General features: G+C 41.2%; 1 protein-coding gene across 2 annotated transcripts in view; it reads left to right on the top strand.

The window, feature by feature from the left end:
* The window catches only part of lrrk1 (leucine-rich repeat kinase 1), a 90,868-nt gene that overhangs the window by 58,587 nt on the left and 10,902 nt on the right, over positions 1–21,379 (top strand). For both annotated transcript variants that reach the window (XM_030414873.1, XM_030414874.1), the window contains 10 exons: positions 1,570–1,739; positions 4,409–4,612; positions 4,702–4,841; positions 5,030–5,167; positions 8,660–8,854; positions 9,326–9,477; positions 9,816–9,933; positions 10,659–10,775; positions 15,012–15,209; positions 15,329–15,543. In XM_030414873.1, the coding sequence (XP_030270733.1) occupies positions 1,570–1,739; positions 4,409–4,612; positions 4,702–4,841; positions 5,030–5,167; positions 8,660–8,854; positions 9,326–9,477; positions 9,816–9,933; positions 10,659–10,775; positions 15,012–15,209; positions 15,329–15,543 (1,647 nt within the window). The remainder of the gene's footprint in view (positions 1–1,569; positions 1,740–4,408; positions 4,613–4,701; positions 4,842–5,029; positions 5,168–8,659; positions 8,855–9,325; positions 9,478–9,815; positions 9,934–10,658; positions 10,776–15,011; positions 15,210–15,328; positions 15,544–21,379) is intronic.

The raw sequence follows: 21,379 nt of genomic DNA, 5'->3' as shown, positions 1-21,379 counted from the left end.
TAGAGTCTGATGGCACCAGGAAGGAACGATTTCCTGTGCTGTTCCTTTGGGCAATGGAGTTGAATGAGTCTGTTGCTGAAGCTGCTCTTAAGCTTGTCCAGAGTTTTGTGGAGTGGGTGAGAGGCATTATCCATGATTGCCAGCAGTTTTGCCAGCATCCTGTCCTCAGCCACCTCCTCCAGGGTTGAGAAGCTTAGAGCCAAGAACAGACCCTGCCTTCTTGATGAGTTTATTGAGTCTGCTGGCGTTCTTCGCTTTGATGCCCACACCCCAGGACACCACAGTAGTTTCATATCCCCAGCCATCCTCATGTCCAGCTCCTCTCCTGCCTTCCCTTTCCACCTGAAAATCATCTCCTTTGTTCTGTGTTTGGCTCTTTTGACTCTCCCCTCAGCCGCTGATTGGTCAGCAGCCATGCTCTCGTCTCTAATAGGCTGGCCGCAATGTCTATCAATGAAGCATAGTTCTACATGTGCAGGTTAGTTGGGGTAATGTGTCACAATTGAGGCAGGAAGTAGAACACTCGTACATAGGGTCTAAAAACATGCATAAATAACACAAAATCATGAATGAATAAAATCATGCACATAAATTAAACTTGTAAAAAGTATGCAACAACTGTAACTTAAAAATAAGTCAAAACTTTTGCCTTGTCATTATTTAGCAACATGTGATTAAGTGTGATTAAAATATAGTTTGATCATCTCTGAAGCATGACTGAAGATCTGTTTGGGACATCACTACCCTGGTCCCTTGGAAGATTCAACTAATTAAAAAAAAAAAATATATATATATATTAATTAAAAGCAAATGTAAGCTGAAACCGTAGCAGTATTTTTCCTGCAGATTTACATCCAGATGTTGGGCCTTTAAAGTATGTCACCATTCAGACTGGAGGGCCTGAGCTCATTAAAGCTGCCATCTTGATTTGAACATCATCAACGCTGAGGTTAGGATTCTAGGAAATCTGAATCTTTGTGGCGGGTGTCTATGCAGATGAAAGGATTTTGAAAGATATGCTCATCAGACTGAACTCGATTCTATGACACAATACAAACCAGTTCAGATACCTGAGATCTGGTAATATGTTCATTTTTCTTCATCTTGTTCCGGTCTGAGCAGCAGATTCTGAATGTGCTGAAGCTGACCGTTTTTGGGTTTTTTTGGGAGGGGGACCTGAATTAACTTGGTTGTTGTTGGATGTAAACAAACCAACAGTTGATTCACTTTGAAGATATATTATGTAACATTTTTGTGTTCAAATCTCCAAAAAAAAAAACAAATGTGTTACCTATGTTCTTGCCAATACAGTGTACAGCATATATTTTGGTGTGTTGTGTACTTACATTATCTCTCACTTAACTCAGCACTAACCCAGGTACCCCAGTTCTCTGTTCTTCTACTCTGTTGTTCTTCTGTAATGTTACATTCATTAGGTAAAGTACATTTCCCCTAACCCTAACAACTGTGTAGATTGCTGCTGCAGTCAGGTTGATAAACAGGAGTGGAGATAAATCCACTTTGTAATCCCAAAATATCTTTGTGTGTGTGTGTGTGTGTGTGTCTTAGGCTCTTTTTGGACGGGGCCATGCTAGAGTACTCTGAGGAGGACAGTAAGATCCTCGGCCAGGGTGGCAGTGGGGCCGTCATCTACCGAGCCCGATATTGTGACCAGCCAGTGGCCATCAAACGCTTTCACTTTAAGAGGTATCGACAACAGGCCATCAGCAGTGACACAGGTACGAGGTCATTCCACTTTTTAAAGAAGTGTGTGGTTCAGTTGGTCAATACTGAAGATGAGAGATTTTTCTGCAGTGTCTCCTCACACCTCAGCTGTCTTCCTCGCTTGCTCTGTCCTTCTCTCCTTCTCTCCTTAAATTGTTTTCCCGTCAGCAGATTTGATTTGACTAGTCTTAGTAAAGCAGTTTTGGACCTGGACCTGGTCTGATGTAGTCTAGACATGAAGAAAGACGTGGAATAGCCCTTTTTTGTATTTTCACAATTGGAATAAAAAGGTTTTTAGGTCAACAGGAGATAAATGCTACAGTAAAAATAAATCAAAGTCAGGATTCTCAAACCCTGTGATGTCCCCTGTCATACTTGAGTATTGGTTTCTTGAGACATTTTCATACTGAGTAGGTGGAACCACAGAAAACAGGTAAAACTTCCTTTTACTGCACACCTGTCCATCAACCACCTCAACCAATGAATCAATGAATCAAATCAGTTTTACTCGTTCACAAATACCACACTCACACATATAACACAATTTTTATAACAATACCTCTGCATCTTTTTTAACGTAGTTGTTCCATCTTACCTTTTTACTCAAAACTACACAAACTCATTGAAATCACCTTAATTAGCTACAGCTGATATGATGTGCTGCTGGCGACGTTTTTCATTTTGATCGAGGAAAAAGATGGTCATCACCATTTAAAATCTGCAGCTGGGTGTTTTGTATGCCTCTCTTTGTTAATGATAATTAGCGTTGTAGCTTTGGGACCGCACCAGTTGTGCAAACCTCTTTTTTCACCTTCACACACTCTCTCGTTCAATTGATATGCAGCTGTCTAAGCTCTCGTCTAAAATGTCTTGTATCATTACATTTGGTTGCTTCTCTTAGCATCCCCCTTTTTAGAGACAACTATTAATACCAGATACAGACTGACACATTACAGGGTCTTTCATCATCTTTATCTAACAGCCTAAAAGCCTATAATAAATCCAGACCTTAATTATCATAGGGACATAGCACCTTGTTAAATAGTGGGCATCTGGATTACATCAGTTGTTGGAATTGTTCTAAAAGATATAATCACCTTTGTCTGACTTAATAAACCTCTTATTGTAGTTCTTTGTTGTAAATGTTCATTTTCTTCCTGCCTACTGAACCCTTCTTCATGCTGTTTGTATTGTCTGATGTGTCGTGGTTTACTGTATTTGGTATAGTGAATAATACAGTTGACCATTATTAATTGCAGTGAGAGCCCCGTCAACAGAGTCCAGCCCATCACTCTCTCTTCTCCAGATTATTTTACCTGTGTGAAATATCTGAAAATGAAAATCTGGTCTGAAAATGACCTGTGTGTAACATCAGCCACATGTTAATAGGTGGTGGGTATGCATGTGTTGGGGATGGTAACTCTAGTCTCTCTTCAAAGATGGCCTCTGGTGTGATGTGAATTAACTGGAAAAACCTTGGAATGTGGTTGAGAGTCTGTTAGGACTTTCCACCTCAAATTGATATATACCAATATAGATGGCAAAAGGAGAATACCGATGAGTGGAGATTAGATTATATTCAACTTTATTGTCATTGTACACAGTACATAGACAACTTTTTGCAGTTAAGCATCAAACTGGAAGTGCCAAAAAAGCAGTAAAGTGCAAAAGTAATGTACTGTAGTGTTAATATACAGAATAAATAGTAAGATATGCGGTATGTGAAAGAGTTAGAGTAGGCAAAATATAAAGTATGTATCATATACACTGATCAGCCACAACTTTGAAATTGTGGCTGATCAGTGAAGATAACAACATTGTTCATGTTGTTACAACATAATGTTTTGCTGGGGAACCTTCAGACTGGCATTCATGTGCGTAGTTAACTTTTGAGATGCACCACCTAAACAATCCTTAGACCAAGTACACTGCCTCATGGCAACTGCACTCTCAGATGGCTGTGACTCCCTAGCAGGACAGTGCACCCTGATACCACAGAAACTTCTCAGGAATGTCTGTAGGATGGTGACAAAGAGCTCAAGGTGTCCGCCTGGCCTCCAAATTCCCCAGATCCCATTCTGAACAAGCATCCTCGGGGTGTCCTTGCCCCAACCTGCAACCCACATGCCTCCAGTGCCAGACACTACAGGACACCAAAGAACACCAGAAGTCCTGTGTCCTTGCCTAAAGGGTCATAGCCAAGCTCATCTATGGTGAGGCCTCCATGAATTGTCTTGGTTGGGCATATCCCACAGAGATTTTGGGGGAATTTGGAGTCAAGGTCAATCTTGAGGCCATTCCTGAGCATTTTTTGTGGTGTGGCAGGGCACATTGCCCTGCCTGGGGTCCAATGCAGTTGGCAAGTGCTGTTGCTACAGGAGTGTGTACTTGATCTGCCATGCTGTTTGTGTAGTTGATGTGTCTCAGGAAGCATCCACCTGAATTCCAGGACCCAATTTTTCCTTGCAGAACGTTGCATTATAACAAGATTATCAATGTCATTCACCTGTCAGTGATTTTAATGTTGTGGCTGATCGCTGTATATTATAAGTATGGAGAATAGTATAAACATATATGGGTATGTGTGAGCATGTATAGTACTGGTTAGTGTATGTGCAGTAGTGAAGAATGTAGATTATTTGTAGTTTGATATGGCTTATCCTTCTTTTGTTCATTGTCTTAGACACCATGGTGAAACATCTGCAATCTGCAGATGCTTGTCGGAGCTTCTCTGAATTTCGTCAGGAGGCCAGTATGTTACACTCTCTGCAGCATCCCTGCATCGTCTCTCTGGTGGGCATCAGCATCCGTCCGCTCTGCTTCGCCCTGCAGTTGGCCCCCCTGGGCAGCCTCAACACTGTTCTGGAAGAGAGGCACAAAGGCAAAGGCACGTACAGAGATCTTCATCCTGTAATTTCCCACTTCAATATCTGTAACCATGTAAGTGAAACATTAAGTTGTATTTTGTCTTTTTAGACTCCAGGTACATGCCTCTTGGTCACATGCTAACCTTCAAAGTAGCATATCAGATTGCAGCAGGACTGGCATACCTTCACAGGAAGAGCATCATCTTCTGTGACCTCAAATCTGACAACATCCTGGTGTGGTCTCTGGAGGTCTGTACATTAATTACCATAAACAAACCATTCATTGTTCTTATTTCACAATCAACCTAGTATCCTTGTGTCAAGACAAAGATCCAAAATGTTAATGTAACAGAAAACTGACACATACAAGTGGAGACTATTTTTTATGAGGAAACAGATTTGTTTGTATAATTCAACTCAGCTGTGTCTTCTTCCAGGAAAAAGATCCAGTGAACATTAAACTGTCTGACTATGGCATTTCTCGTCAATCCTTCCATGAGGGGGCATTGGGGGTGGAAGGCACACCGGGTTACCAGGCTCCTGAGGTCCGGCCAGGCATCGTATATGATGAGAAAGTACTGACCAACTCTTCTTAACTCACATTATGTAATGTGTGTAGCATTTTTATTGTTTAAATATTGTGTCACTGTTGGGCTTATTGTGGTGCACTTTTTGCCCATTATCAATGAGGAGTATTATAAGGTTGGTTCTGTCTGTCTGTAGGACCATAAATACAAGATATCTTGTTTAACTGCTTAACAGAGTTTTGTATGGTCACCTAAAGTATAGTATATATGTAAATACCTTTGTTATGCTAATAGGATATTGGTACAGCAGCTGAGTCACAAAATCACAAACCAGAAAAAGACAGGAAACCCATTACTCTGTGAGGCAGCTGATCAAGTAATCATCACATCTTGCCAGGCTTCATTCTATGGGCTTGTGGCCGAACACACACGGGCCAATGCCATGTCATTGTCCCCAAATCAATATCAAGATTTCACAAACAAATGACTGGTTGTGTGTATTGTCGGCCACAACCTGAATTAGAGACTTGAATAGTGCTGTCAGGACATAAATCAACATGGCCCATATAATCTGCATCTGTCTGCATTCCAAACTGAAGACAGCAGGATTATCTCAAAACAAAGTCAAGTAAAGTTTATTCCAGAGGGGGTCACTTGTTATGGACTCCACTTTGTCCATGCTGCTGCTCTGCACTCTACCTTAATGTGAATTATTTTTCCTTCTGCTGAACGTCTGTATAATCCTTGCCTGGTAATGTTGAAACAGTAACAGAGGGCGGACATGCTAAAATTAGTCTGACCCACTGATGGATGAACAGAAAGTGTTGGGAATGAAGGAGTTTCCCCCGCCTCTATTTATTTGACTTTTCACTCCAAAGGGTTCACAGTTAGCTGGCTGATGTTTAGACTGGCTACTTCCTCTCTGCAGCATGTTGCCTTAATGTCTGATTAGTTCCACATGTTTGCTTTAATGGGAAAGGAGGAAGAAAGCAATAGATACATGCAGGTTTTGCCACGGTTGTATCAGAGCTGTTGAAAATCACCTCTGTACCATGTCCCCTCTTCAAGCAGGCCTCCGGTGTTCTTGGAGGCTACGTATGGTCTTAGTTTGGTGTTTGCGTTCACTCTCAGACTGTCAAATCCAGTTGAGCTGGGCCCTGTTTCCCGTGGTGACTTTTGCCGTGATCCGAGTTCTCAGTCCAGACAGACCATAGGATCACTGGCTTCACAGCTAAGGGAGCCATGAGCTGCAGTAAATAGCAAACGCAGCTAGCTAAAGCCAACAAAAGCTAGCAAAAGTTCCTCTGGTGATACACTTACCCCCTATGTTTTCAGAGCTGTCTTTAAATGTATGCTGTATTTTACAAATTGTACATTTAAACCATTGAAACCAATTGCTTAGCAAACATTTTTACTATATATTTTTTTCATCAAATGTCACTTGTGAACTAGATAATTTAGGTGAGTATTATATTCTACAGTTTTCTGTTGAACAGTTTGGCTAGGGTAGTGTTTTCTATCAGCATCAAAAGCAAGAAAATGGTCAGATTATTGGGCATACACAAAATGATCATTGATCTGCTTGACTGAGATGTAAAGTGTGTTTTAGAGTTTGAGAAACCAGTCAAATTGATATATGTTCTCTGTGCTGACAGATCACAGCAGTGTGTTACTCTGATACAGCTGGCCCAGTCTGCTGTGAGATCCTGGACTCCCCAGGGAGGCTAGCTTTACTAGGGCTTACTGTTTTACAGGGCCCTGCCTCTGTGGAGGAGCAGAAATGTGTCTTTAAGCCTCTATTCATCAGCCCCTCTCACAGAGTCTGCTGACCTCAGCAAATCAAACACCTTTTCTCTTCTACTTGGTTAATTTCACAGTTTGATGTGGTTTAGCGGTTCTCATGAGATGCAGATGAGGCTGGAGAGCGAATTAACGCTTGAGAGAGAGGGAGAGGTCAGAGTAGTGTAATAGGAAAATAAATGAAAATGGCTGTTAATGTGTTTGCCAGCTGTGAGTATCTTGGCAAGAAATGGAACATTTATTTGTCAGTGGAAGAACTTGACAATATACAGCAACACAAGCAGAAAGTGTTTAGGACATCATCACAACTAAGTGACCATTAGGGATCCCAAACATGGATTGTTTAATGCAGTTAAAATGTCATGAATGGGTGTGCTCTAGAAATGTTTGAAAACAGTTTTTAACTAGTTATTTTACCCGTTAGGTGAAAACATTTGAATATACCAGGTTGCATTCATTGAGAGAAAAGATGGTCTACACTGCCCATGAAGAGCCACCACGGCCTTATCCTTTTAATCTGGTTTAATTTATTTAGATTGACATAATGTCACTCAGTTGAAGTAATCCTGTGGCTCGGTGTGGCTCGGATCAACTCGGCGCAGTAGAACTGGTGAAGGGAAAGCTAATCAGCACAGTTCGTCAGGACTTGTCAGGAAAAAACAGTAAATGTGCCATAGTTTTCCATAGCCACTGTGTCTGCGGTATGCTATGGCATTACAGTATATCTGGAGTCACTACAGAAGTAGCTGTGTGCTTTTGGCAGTGCACTATTGTTTGTCTCTAACAAGCTATTCTGGTAAAACTCCACAGGGGCTGAGTCCCCCAATCACGTTGTGTGACCATCCAGAGACAGGAATCCACTCGGGTAATCAGGTCCTCAGATGTGAATGTCAAGGATGAGATGAATGAGTCACAAGACAACAAAACTGGAGTTTGTCTTTGCCTTAAAAAAAAAAAAAAATCACAGTTAATGAACAAAGGTGCTCTTTCAAGTTAAGGGCTGCTGTGATTGCAAACAAATCCAAGGCAATCAGAGTCCTGAGTATACACAGATGAATGAGCTCCAGAAGATAAGAGGAGACCAGGATAAACCGGCGTTGTGTTGCTGTTGAGTATCTGCCAGTGTGTTTCCATTATCATTATCAGTAGAAGTCAAGCCATCACTGCCATTCACCTCCTCACACGTGATAAGTGATAACTGCTGGACTAGTGTTCATTTAGCTTTCAAAACAGTGATCTGGCACACATGTTTATGTTTTACACCTGTTTTTGTGGCTTCATGCCTTACTAAGACTGCACAGGTTTCTTAGTCAAGTGTTTCCATAATCCTATTTTGCTATATTCCTGTAGTGCCCAAAAGCACGAAGGGTGACAGGGCTAGGTTATTAAGTCCTTCAAATTTAGTTTTTAAGTTGCACACTGTGCACGTGGCAGCGTGGTGAATTCAAGGTTTCGCCACTAAAGTGGAAGTTGTTAAGGGGCAATGGATGCTCAAAAGCACACCAAAATTATGTTTCAGAAGCAGTGAATACTGAATTGTAATATGGGTCACAGGGCTGGGTGGGGAAAAATGTCTGCTGTAGCCCAGACATATGCAGCGGTACCAGATTTATCACGTTTACTTCTGCTGTGAACCAAAGAAATAATTTCACTGTCGTCTTTGTCTTACTGGCCTGGATGTACCTCTGAAATCTGACGTTGTTCTGATGTTGTTCTTTCTCTCATCATCACTGCTTAAAGGTGGACATGTTCTCCTATGGTATGATGTTGTATGAGCTGCTGACTGGGCGCAGGCCAGCGCTGGGACAACACCAGCTTCAGATAGCGAAGAAGCTCTCCAAAGGCATCCGACCAGTGCTGGGCAGTCCAGAGGAGGTTCAGTTCTGCTGCCTTCACAGCCTGCTGACCGAATGCTGGGACACAAAGCCAGAGAAGGTTAGCCTCACCGTTTGTTCACGCAGTGTAGTTTTTGTGTTCCGTCTAAAGCAAACCTTGTACCTTGTTTGCTCTGCTTTGTATGAAGTAGTCTGATTGACTGCTGTTCACAGTGTGGTTTAGATAGAGGATAAGCTGGAGACCCCAGAAAAGACATTAAAAGATGCAAAAAAAAAATTCTCATTGATCACCACAGAAAGCCTGGGTCATTTCCTAATGGCTTGGTTGTGTTCCCGTGAACGAAACAAGTCATCTTTGTGGACAGAAAACCTGGAGGGATCATGCCCTTTTAGCTCCTGGTTTAGCTCCTCTATGCAATGATATAATTTCTGGCCTCAAGAAAAAATGTCAAACAGCAGATCAGACTAAGTGTGTGTGTGTGTGTGTGTGTGTGTGTGTGTGTGTGTGTGTGTGTGTGTGTGTGTGTGTGTGTGTGTGTGTGTGTGTGTGCGTGTGTGTGTGTGTGCGCAGAGGCCAGTGGCTATGCAGTGTCTGAGGCAGATGCAGGAGCCCAGCTTCCCCTGCCTCAGTTATGTGTTGTCCTGCGACAGCCACTCCCAACTCTTCATGTCCCAGCTGCAGGGATACAGTGCTGTGTTCTGGAGTGGAGACAAGGATGACAGGTTTGTTTTTCTTCACTTTGGTCACTTTGGCTTCACAGCAAAAAAGCCTACTAAACAAGTAGATGGGGACTTGTTAAGTGTTTTAAAAAATAAAAAAAAACAGAAAATCCCTGAAATAAAAGAAAATATTTGAAAGGTCTGCAAGTTTGCAGACTTGATGTTTGCAGTGGTGGGTGTGTGCCATATCTTGATTATTCAACTTAATTTTCCTATCTAACTTAGTATTTCAGACAATGACTCTGATTGTGTGTGTGTGTGTGTGTGTGTGTGTGTGTGTGTGTGTGTGTGTGTGTGTGTGTGTGTGTGTGTGTGTGTGTGTGTGTGTGTGTGTGGTGTAGGAACTACAGTGTGGTTAATGTAAGGAAGGGTCAGATGGAGGTCAGGAGGATGTCCTGTCCAGGCAGTCGGATCAGCTGTCAGATGAAGATGGGTAACACGCTGTGGATGGCCACTGAGGTACACACCACCTGAAGTCACTTTTACCTTTTCTTCATGCAAATTAATGTCCATTATACTTGATTTGTAATTACACATTACAGTGCGTGTTCAGGCTAAAATTCATGTAAGATGACCTGACTACACACCTTTTTTTTTTTTTTAAAGCCAGGATGAGTCAGAATATCCATGATGGCAGACACCATGTTTCCAAGCTTGGAGTACCTGGGATTTTTACAGTGAAGCTACTTAGGAATATTAGAGCTCAGTTGAAATGTCCTTGAAAATTTAGAATTTGTTTATTTTTCGATGAATAGGGGCAGCCATTGTTAAAAAATAAAGGGTAGTTGGAGAAGGTTTTATGAAAAGCTTTTGAGAGAGAAGCAAACATTGATTGGAGTCTTTGTTTAAGGGCAATCACAACAAATTATGTATGTAATGACCACACTTCTTAGTTAGTGGATAAGAGTTCAACATAGTTCCACAAAATATTTGTTTTAATTTTGTTCAGATTAAACAAGAAAGTACACCGTGTTATTGTTGCTTAGCTGTGTCCCCTGATTGCAGTCTTGCTAAGCTAGGCTAACCTCACTCTGACTCCAGCTACTTACAGTGATTTTTTTCATGATGGAACGTGCATAGAGAAAATTAGATAATAATGTGAACAGAATTATACATGTATTCTCTGGAGTTGTACACAGAGTGTGTTCATTATTGTGTCATATCTTTGTGTGTTTGTGTGATAGGAGCAGGAAGTGTTTGTCTACAGTCTGAAGGACATGTGTCCACTCAGTCAGCCCCAGAAACAGTTCTCTAGTCCAGCTGTGATCACCTGCATGTTCCCTGTACCTGAGAGAGAACAGGTAAGGTCTTGACACACACACACACACACGCACACACACGCACGCACACACACACACACACACACACACACACACACACAGAAAAGATGTTGTACTATATGTCTGTGTTGTTCATCTATGTGTCAGTTCTGTGAGGCTGAAACTGTGGGCTAAAAGTAATAGATGGTATTACCCAGAAAAGTTCTCAGCTGAGCTGAGTAAACTATACTGTTCTTATTCATCAGTAAGCTTTTGGGATAAATGTGCTTAATCTTTTATGCACATAAATAGTTATTTTACCCAAATTGGTAATTTGTTCCCTCAAATTATTATCTTTAATAGTAACTTTTTGTTGCACTTTTTAAAACACACAGTTATAGTGCAAACAAACAAACAAACAAACGTGAGAGTCAAAAGTTTTCTGCTGTTGTTTAAAACGAATCTCAGATTTGGCAGATCTGATGGACTGGGAAAGATTGCTCCAAAGTTTTGGTGCTGCCACTGTAAAAGCAGGGTTACCACTGGGTTTGATATGTGAACAGGGAACAGATAAAAGGCCCCGGTCAGATGACTGGAGAACACTACCAGTAGAATAAGGGCTCAGTATTTCTGTTATGTATGCAGGTGCCAGGCCATGCAAAGCCTTATATCTGACAGAGCACTTCCTGCAATTGATTTTGTGCTTTACTGCAAACCAGTGAATAGAGGCAAGAACTGGGGTAATAAGAGCTGAGTGATACCTGTGTCAAATCAAATCAATGGTATTTATATAGCCCAAAATCACAGGATGTTGCTTTAGTGGGCCTTACAATCTATACAGTGAACAACATCCCCTGTCCTTAGACCCTCCATTCAAGTAAGTACAATGTCCTATAATAAAAACAAAACACTTTTAGCAGGGGAAAAAAGATGGAAGAAACCTCAAGACCTCCACTCCACCGTAGTGACCTGGAAAATGACAGGGCACAGAAGATTAAGAGCATAAAATATCAGAATGTATTAAGATTAAGATTTCACAAAAGTACAGATATGAGGAGATAGTAAAACAGAAGAGAGCAATGATCCATGGGGGCCCAAGGGTATGATGATCCAGATCCTTCAATATGTGAGGTAGCGAGAGCCAGGAGAGAGCGAGAGTTTCCCAGGGGGCCGTTCTCCAGCAGAAAGGAGCCTGATTGATAAGAGAGGAGGAGGAGACGAAAAAGCTAGAGAGAGGGGGAAGGTGGGGGAGAGAGACACACACACAGTTTGCACAACAGAAAAAAAAATGTGAGAGAAATGCAATGTTTATCAGAAGTAAACAGATATTTTCTCGTCAGCAGGACAGCATTAAATCTAAAGAGGCATTTACACTAGGCCCAGTTGTTCTCTCTCCAGTCCCCTGCTGGCCTGTTCTCACATTGCTCTGTCTGCAACCGGGCCTGAGCAAGATTACCCCTTGTACATACGTCACCATGTCGTAGCACGGTCACAGCACATTGGAGACAACAACACAGAGCACATGACTTTACTGACTTTTTTGTGGCTTATTTTTTGTCGTGTTGGTCATAGAAGGCCCTGTCACATTCCGGGATTTGTTGTATGCAAGGTGGCGTAATAGGCATGATTATACTTGTGCTCGTGCTCATGCAACCGTGCCATGACGAAGCACACCTCTTCCAACTGTTTCTGGTGTCAGCAAGAAGGTTATTGAAGAGAAAAGTGGCACGATAGGAAAAAGCCCTGCAGCCAACAGATGTCTTTTTAACTCTTAAAAGCCTGGGAAGTTTAGGAGCCCTGAATTCTTAGTAATATACAAGGTGGAAAATATGTTTCAACGAGGTCGGACAGGTATGAAGGGGCAAGCCCGTTTACAATTTTGTTGGTCATCAGCACCTCTGATCTGACATGTACAGGAAGCCAATGAAGTGAGGCTAGGATTGGGGTAATGTTATCAGATATTCTTGTTCTTGTTAATACCATTTGGAGCATGTGGCGGACCTGAAAAAGGCAATACCATACAATATTTCATTTAGATGAAACAGGCAGAGTTCAGCAGATCACCAAACAGTAGAATATATAAGGAGAACAGTACTGGACCCAATAGTGACCCTTGAGGCACACCATTTAGGAGGGGAGCAGAGGAAGACACGTTGGTGGTTAATGTGAACATTGAAGTGTCTGTCAGATTAGTATGAGATGAACCATTTCAGTGAGGTGCCAGAGATACCAACCCAGTTCACTGATCTGTCAATTCAGATAGCATGATCAATGGTATCAAAGGCTAAAATGAAGAATACCCCTTTACCTGCACACATGAAAACTTTTATCAAAGAGGCTGCTTCGGTTCTAACCAACTGGAGGGGACTTGCAGGCTTTCAAACTCTGTGTGGGAGTGTCCTTACAGAGTCGTTAAGGAGGCGTGTGAGCTCTGAGTTTCAGAGTCGTAAGGGCAACATGTTAGTTGTTGACCCAACTGGCCATGATGTGGGTTGCTAGGGCTAGCTGGGCCAAGGTGTAAATAGTTGTTAAGCTGTCTGGGGAGGGAACTCAGTGCTGCATTGTAGGTGAGTGATAAGTTGTGTCGTAGGCCACCTCCTCTGTTCAAAGACAGTCGTTCTAGTAGATGATTTTTTTTACTCCTGTTTCTGTCTCTCTGTTTCTCCTTCAGATTTGAGTGGACAGCCGTGTCTTAGTCTGAGGAGTTGGCCCTCTTGTGTTGTGCCATTCGTTTATAGAGGGGTTGTTTTGTTTCCCCAATGTACAATTCCGTACAGTCCTGGCTACACTGATTGGCATAAACTACATTACTCTGCTGATGCCTCTTTTGTCCTTAGGATGAACAAGTTTCTGCCTCAGCGTGTTGGTGGGTTTAAAATGAACCAGGATATGATGTTTATTAAAGATCCTCCCAAGTCTCTCAGATGTTCCTACAACATAAGGAATGACGACGTAGTTAGGTTCCCTCGTCTCCTCCTCTCTGTCTGCTCTGGATCTATTAGAGGTTTTGACAAAGGTCCAGTTTGGGTAGCCACAGGTTTTAAGTGCTCCTCTGATGTGCTTCTGTTCCTTCTCCTTCCCCTCTGTCTTCCGTGGACACAGTCTCAGCCCAATAGTTAAGCTGTTTTTCCGCACACATTGTAGTGGTAATATTATGCTGTGGGGCTGTTTTGCTGCCAGTGAGTCTGCTGCTGCAAAGAACATAAATGGAATAATGAAGACCTAAAATCATCAACCAGAAGATTTGGTCTTGGGTGCAGTTTGGTATTCTATCAGGACATTGATCCCAAACACACATTGAAAGTGGTATAAAAATGGCTAAATCAGGCTGTAATTGAAGTTTTAGAACAGCCTTCCCAAAGTCTTGATTTAAACAACATAATAAACACGTTGACTGTACTGAAGAAACAAGTCTGTGTCAAGAAGCCAACAAATGTAGTTAAACTTCACCGATTCTGCCAAGAAGAAGAGTGGTTAAATATTCCGCCAGAGGACTACCAGAGGCTTGTGGATGGATATCAAAAGTACCTAACTTAAGTGAAAATGACAGACCCAGTAGATGTGGTCACATGTTCAGAGGACCTTTTAATGAATTCATTATTGAAGCAAACTTAATGAATACTTTTTAAGGTTGTATATTGCTTGTTTTACTAAACTAAATGGTCAGGTTCAAGGAAGGACTACAGCAGCACAAGGGTCAATACAAAGAGATATTAAATGTACATTTTGTTCGCCTGTGATGAATTATGATGTGGTTATCTCTTCTGCAGAAATAAACTGAAATCTGCTTATTAAAGCAAGAAACACTGAGACAGTTTGAGTCTTTTTTTTTCATGTAAGATCAAACTATGTAAAATGTGTGTCCCTCCAGGGCAGGGGAAAACAGCTTTCATTCATTTTTCTACAGCATGTGATCTTATGAGACTAAATATCCAGTGTATATTTGGTGGGGCCAAAAATCAGTTGAACACTCGTCTTCCTTCACATTATTACTGTGCAACTAACTGCAGTTTTTCAGCAGTGTCACAGGACAACATCTTTGTGTGATCCTGTGTGTTTTTTTTAATATTGTGGAATGAAATTACCCTTCAGGCCTGTTTTCCCTCTATTGCACTGTAATGTGAGGAATCATAAGACATAAGTACAGTATGGTGACAATATTACATTATGGGTTGATCTGAAAATGGTTTTACACTGGTTGGCTTACTAAGATAGGACACTATTTTTCATTACCAGAGTATAAAAATGTAAAAAGATGTCTCTCCCTCACCTGTTCAGAGTCTGGCCAGAGTGTTTGCAGGGATGTCTGACGGCCTTGTGGCAGCATACAGCCTGGTGGAGGACCTCCCTGTGGAGGGGGAGACCTATCTGTGTTCACACACTCTCAATAAGACGGTGTTTGGTCTGAAGGACTCAGATCCCAGACAGAGACCCTACCCAGTCGGGAGCATGGCACTGGTCAGCAGCGGCTCCCAGGTGAGCACATAATTAGTACTGATCACAAAGTTTGATAAGTCATTAAGAAGGTAATGGAATTGAAGGACATACTGGCTTCTTCAATCAAACCCATGTCTTAACTTTATGTGTGTTAACAGTTATGGTTCTCGAATGGTCCGGGTGTGCTGGTCATCGACTGTGTGAGTCTTCAGGCAGTGCGAAGGCTGGAGCCCTATGACCCCCCATCCTCCATCGTATCAATGACAACCAGCTTCAGTCTGTGGGGAGAGGAGGCAGTGTGGATCCTGGATGACCACATCAACACCCTTCTGCTCTACCATGCTGCCTCCTATCAGCTGTGTGCCCAGTACTGGTGAGTGGACCTGTAGATCAGTTAATTTGGTCTGGACCAAGCAAAAGAATGACACATTCTCACATTTTGAATCTGGTCTGTTTTCTGCTTACAAAGTGGTTTCAAGGATTAGTAGTTTAGTTTTTAAACTCTTGTTAGAATCACATATATATTATCAAACGTCGATTACTGAGTCGGTGGTAGCAAAGCCCCCCTAATGTACAAGACTGCCACAAGAAAGTGCCATCATCAGCTACAGCGTAGTGGATGTTCAAAGAACAGTCATGTTTAGAAACCCATTCATCTGTGACAAGCGCGAGGTAGATATCTTTAAGTGCTTAAGATCCACTGATATTGGACACTGTGACTACTTAAAAAAGTGTCGTTTCATGAAAAACAGTGAATCAGTTGGTTCATCTGTGATCAATCCTGCCATGCCTTGAAAGCAGACAACATCAATCAGGATTTATGTCAACATCTTGAGCTTTGGAAATTTGGGGGTTTTGTTTTATTTCAAGTAAGTCTTTGCTTTCAGAACATGAAACTCTTATAACCAGATTCAGACAATAAATACCAAATCTAAAGCTTGTCAAGGCATGATGACAAAATTGCTTGAGCTTGGTTAATTTAAGTTTGTGACAGTATTAATGTACATAGGTGTGGTGCTGCCCTTTCTTTTCTCCAAGTGAGGGAATAGAATATCCACAGTTTGCATAATCTGGTTGAATGTTGAAATTAGGGCTGTCAAAGTTAAAGGAGAACTTCGGTCGATTTAAACATGCAGCTTCATTGCTCAAGCTACCCTTGACTTGCCAGTACCGAAGACGCGAACAAATTTGGTCCAGCCATTACAGAGCTCCGTGAACAGAGACTTAGCATTGAATGCTAACAGCATGGGGTCAGAACTTTACACTGTAAACTGCACACTCGGTGGATATACTAGTTTGGTCTAGCTACCGGAACACACGGATGTCAACAAACAGGTAAGTAGCTGCTTGCACAAACACACTATTTTAACTACTTTTTTATTCATTTTGAGTCATACACGCTACAGTGCTGTGTGCTAAGGTGTCTGATGATGTTGCATAACGTTTGGTGTGAGATGTGGAGCATGTTAAGACGCTTAAAACACAGTGTAAAGTTCTGACCCCATGCAGTTAGCGTTCAATGCTACATCTCTGTTCACGGAGCTCTGTAATGGCTGGACCAAATTTGTTCGCATCTTCGGTACTGGCAAGTCAAGGGTAGCTTGAGCAATGAAGCTGCATGTTTAAATCGACCGAAGTTCTCCTTTAATGCAACAATAATGCATTAACGCAAATTCCACTTAATGCCATTAATTCTTTTGACGCACAATTAACGCACGCACGTTATGACCCTCAGCCTGCCCCTTGGGTGGCAAGCAGAAACAAACCTCCTTGAGCAGAAATGGGTAAATAAAGTGTCTTTTGAATGGCAAGTTCAGCTTCAAAGCCCTGGAGGATGGTACCAAGTGCTGACCGAGCACACAGCTGATGCAGAGAGCCCTCCTCCCCCTCTTCAATGGGTGGCTACAGCTTGCAGGCTGATTAACATTGTTTAGTTAACCTTCACAAGTATAAAGTTGGACACTACATTGTGTTAGTATTACAGAGGAATGTTACATTCAGGTCAATATGCCCATCTGTTGTTGCTTGATGGGCTTGAATTCCCCATGTTATGCTTTCAGCATATTTTTGGAGCATGCTGTTTTTGAGGTTATTTTGGAGAATATTCTGATCAGTATTTGTCATTGTTTTGGATTGTTGCAATACTAATAAACAGTATTAAAAACTTGAAAAATATCCCTTTAAGGTAAATTAAGAAAAGATAAAAAGTGTGCAATTAATTGCGCGCAAAGTATGGACAATCATGCGATTAATCGCCGTTAAATATTTGAATTGATTGACAGCCCTAGCTAAAATGTTATAAATTGCTAAAACTACGTAGTTGTATGGCATACTTTTAACCAAGGTTTGCATCTTCTCATTAGCAAAACTGAACAGCTCTACATGTGTAACTCCTATCATTGTGTGTCATATGTGTAACCAGCTGGGCACACGCAATATTGTTCTGTCGTTCACTCTGTGTGCATGGGCGGAGGGGCTGGATTTCACCTAACTTACACACTCAAAACAAGTAACTAAGAGAACAGCAGCAGCAACTGCATTTAAGACCTGAGCCAAACTATAAACCTAGTATTTAAAAAGGGACATGTCCAGGTTTTGGGCACAGAGTCATTTAGGAGTTTCTGCTCTGCCATTTTCAGTGGCAAAAATATTGACACTGGGACAATCATTGTGACAAAAGTTACAGTGCACAACAGCAGTTTTGAATAAACCATCAGCCTGCCTGCTGCAGTAACACTACCCATTACTGCTTGTTAAAGAGTAGGATAAGATGCCATAGTAAGTCATGATTATGAAAGACACAACCATAATCATGAGATAAAAGGTAGAAATTGAAGAATGAGAAGTCATAGTTAGGAGATGTAAAAAAAAAAAAAAAAAAACTGTTGAAATGATGATGGAAAAAACTCATGGAAGTCATACGTATGGGTTAAAGTCATAATTATTAAGTCAACATTGAGATACAAAAGTCAAATTTTTTCACTTACTAACTTCACTGACTTTTTCATATATGATCTGTCTTAAATTATGTAATTGTGCTGCTAAATCTATTTTTGAGACATTTTAGTTGATGTCTGAACTCACAGGGGTGGAGGTTGTGGGGAACCTATTAAGAAATAGGTTCAGCTCAGCAGCTCTGTTAGGCGGTTTGTGCAGTCTGCCACATCCGAGCGGTCAGTATGCAATGGAAGGATGGAGGATTTTTGCCAGTTAAGTGGAGTAATCAAATCATTTAAGTCTGCTTCTGTTAGTTTAATTGTTTCTGGTAATGAGGAGTTCAAATTTTGTAAAAACAGCAATATACTGTGTCAGCGGAAAATAGACTAATCTTATGATGTGCATTGAGTGTTTGGATTCCATCGATGTGGGTGTTCTGACAATTGACTGCAGCTAGTTGTTCAATTACAATGATGACTAATGAGGGGGAAAGTGGGCATCGTTGACGAGTCCCCCTCTGCAGCGTGAAGCTTTGTACTATGAGCTCTTTAAGATATGCCAGTGCCTGGCCATTAAAGGCTTTGAATGTGAGGAGAAGGATTTTACATTCTATTCTGGTTTTACTGGAAGCCAGTGCAGAGAGGCTAATATGGGAGAAATATAACCCCTTATATTAGGTCTTGTCAGTAGACCCACAGCAGCATCAGCTGGAGAGTCTTCAGAGACTTATTGGGGCAGCCTGATAAAACGGAAATGCAATAATCCAGCCTCGAAGTAACAAATGCATGGACTAACTTTTCTGCAACTTTTTTAGACAAACATTTTTTTGTAAAATTTGTGTATCATGGCACTCTTTAATGACAATAATTTTTCCAACTCTCATTTTTCTTGGATGGAATGAGTGGAACATGTACTACCTTGTCACAAGAAAACATTAATGCAGTTTGGTTTAATAATGAATTGAATATAGGGCTGACCATGTGATAATGTGATAAAACTTACATACAGTAATTCTTATATCTGTCTAAACTAGTGCAGTGCCCGTAAGAAAAATTTATTCCTATAAAACAGTGGGAGGTTAAGTAGCTTTTTCATGGATGGCCAAATAAGGCTGTTCCGGTAAGGTGGGGCGTCAGGGATATTTAGGTTTGTTCTGAAATCCGATATTCCAGGGTATAATTGGCCGTTTTTGACTATTTTTGATTTTGCCATTATATTTCACCTTAAAAACTATTTACTTGGTGTCATTATTTTCAGTACAACCTCACATGTGTGACTGTACAGTTATTTTTTTATTTTGACATACTGTATTAACACACTGGACCTAAAATCACAAAAAAAAAAAACATAAAATCAGAGTAGAAAAAGTTAGATTTTTTACTGTGAAAACCACAAATATGTTTAACAAACCATAATTTTTTTAACTTATAATGCAAATATGAATTGTTGTTTGTTAAATTTGTGCATACATTTTAAAAATTTACAAAGTTATATGTAACTATTTACATTTAAATGCAAGCAATGCTCAGGTCTGCCTGAGCTCCTTCCAGCTGAATGAAGAGCTGCACTGCCTGCTCCACATTCAGCTTCTCCTCATTGTTTTGACTCATTAAACAAAAAACCGACTCCACTACACACTAAACACACTACACCAAACACTACATAACACACTAACTATACACTCCAAACACGCTAAATGTCACAAATCTCTCAACTCTCAATATCGCTGTCTATACACCGACCGTAGTTGCCTGTCAATCATCCGCCTACGTCCCTCCCACAACTTCCTGTTCCTCAACAACCAAACTTGCTGCTTGGACACTTTCGTGACAAAAGCCCGTTTTTACCATTTCTTCACAAAGCAAACGTGATGGCAATGTTCGCGAAAAAGCGTGGTGGACATTATTTACCCTAAGTCCGGTTTTGGACGTGCCGGTGCGTCCGGTCCGTCGCCTTGGGAGGTGGGCCGTCCACAGATTCCGATTCCACTTTGTTGTCCGCGCGTCTCCGGATCTCCTCAGACCCGAACAGACTCGGACCGGACTCTTTTAGTCTCATTAATTCACAACAGTCAGTTTAGATGCACAGAACAGAACGGGACCGAACCGCCGGCAAAATCCCGGTCCAGCTCGCTCGCCGCTGCAGATTTATTAACGGTGTCATTGCAGTCCAAACAAATGCGAAGTCGCACACCCTTGAAACACGCAGCAGCCATGTTGCCATGTCTCAGGTCAGTCTGATCCTGATCCGCAGAGATATTTGATAAACACACAGACAGACAGACAGACAGACAGAGGTTCCTTGCTTTTATAGAGAGATGTCCCTTGACCATTTCCACCTCAGTTAGGTGCTTTTGATAGCCATCCACAAGCTTCTGGTAGTCGTCTGGCTGAATTGTTAACCACTCCTCTTGACAGAATTGGTAAAGTTCAGATACATTTGTTGGCTTCCTGGCACAAACTTGTTTCTTCAGCACAGTCCACATGTTCTCAATGTCAGAACTTGGTGAAGGCCATTCGAAAACCTCAATTCTAGCCTGATTTAGCCATTCCTTTACCACTTTTTGTACCACAAATTTTTTTTGAAGCCAACGTGCACCTCACATTTACACATAAACAGCAATACTATTTACAACTCAGCAGACCCACTTAACAAAGTTAATAGTGGCATGTTGTACACCCTAAAACAAATAAAGGTGAAGTAATAACATAAATAAATAAAGAATTAGTGAGCTCAAAATAAGAAATTGTATCTCTTTGGATGTGGTAACACTAACTCAGTATAAATGTCACAATCTATATCTCAGTGGAAATCTAACTTGAGCACTAAACGGAGCTGATCTGATTAGAGAGATGTCCATCTTTACATGAGGTTTTGCTGTTATCTTTTCCATTGCACAAACTTTCATCACCCTCTCTGTCACTGATGTGTGATGGGTGGTAATGGTTTGAGCCATGATAGAGTTATCTTTTTTTCTGGCCACCAGCAGGAGGATAAGCAATAAATATAACTTTCTTTTTTCTATTGCTCCATTAGGAATGGCTCCAAAAAATATAAAACAGGGGTTTTAATGGTTATTCAATGTTCAAAATGATAAAAAAAAAAAAATTCAGTCCGAATCCCCTCCCAATATGATTTAAGTTTTGGACAGTTCCTAAAAATGTGTGTGTGATCCCCAATCTGCTCATCCCTCCAGCAGAAATGTGTTTTACTGCTATCAATTAACATGTCAAAAAAGCACTTTTAAAGTATCTCATATTGAATTTCCATTT

This window comes from Sparus aurata, chromosome 4 (genome assembly GCF_900880675.1).
Source record: "Sparus aurata chromosome 4, fSpaAur1.1, whole genome shotgun sequence".
In the NCBI taxonomy this organism is placed as follows: domain Eukaryota; kingdom Metazoa; phylum Chordata; class Actinopteri; order Spariformes; family Sparidae; genus Sparus; species Sparus aurata.
This window is presented reverse-complemented; position numbering and strand designations above follow the sequence as displayed.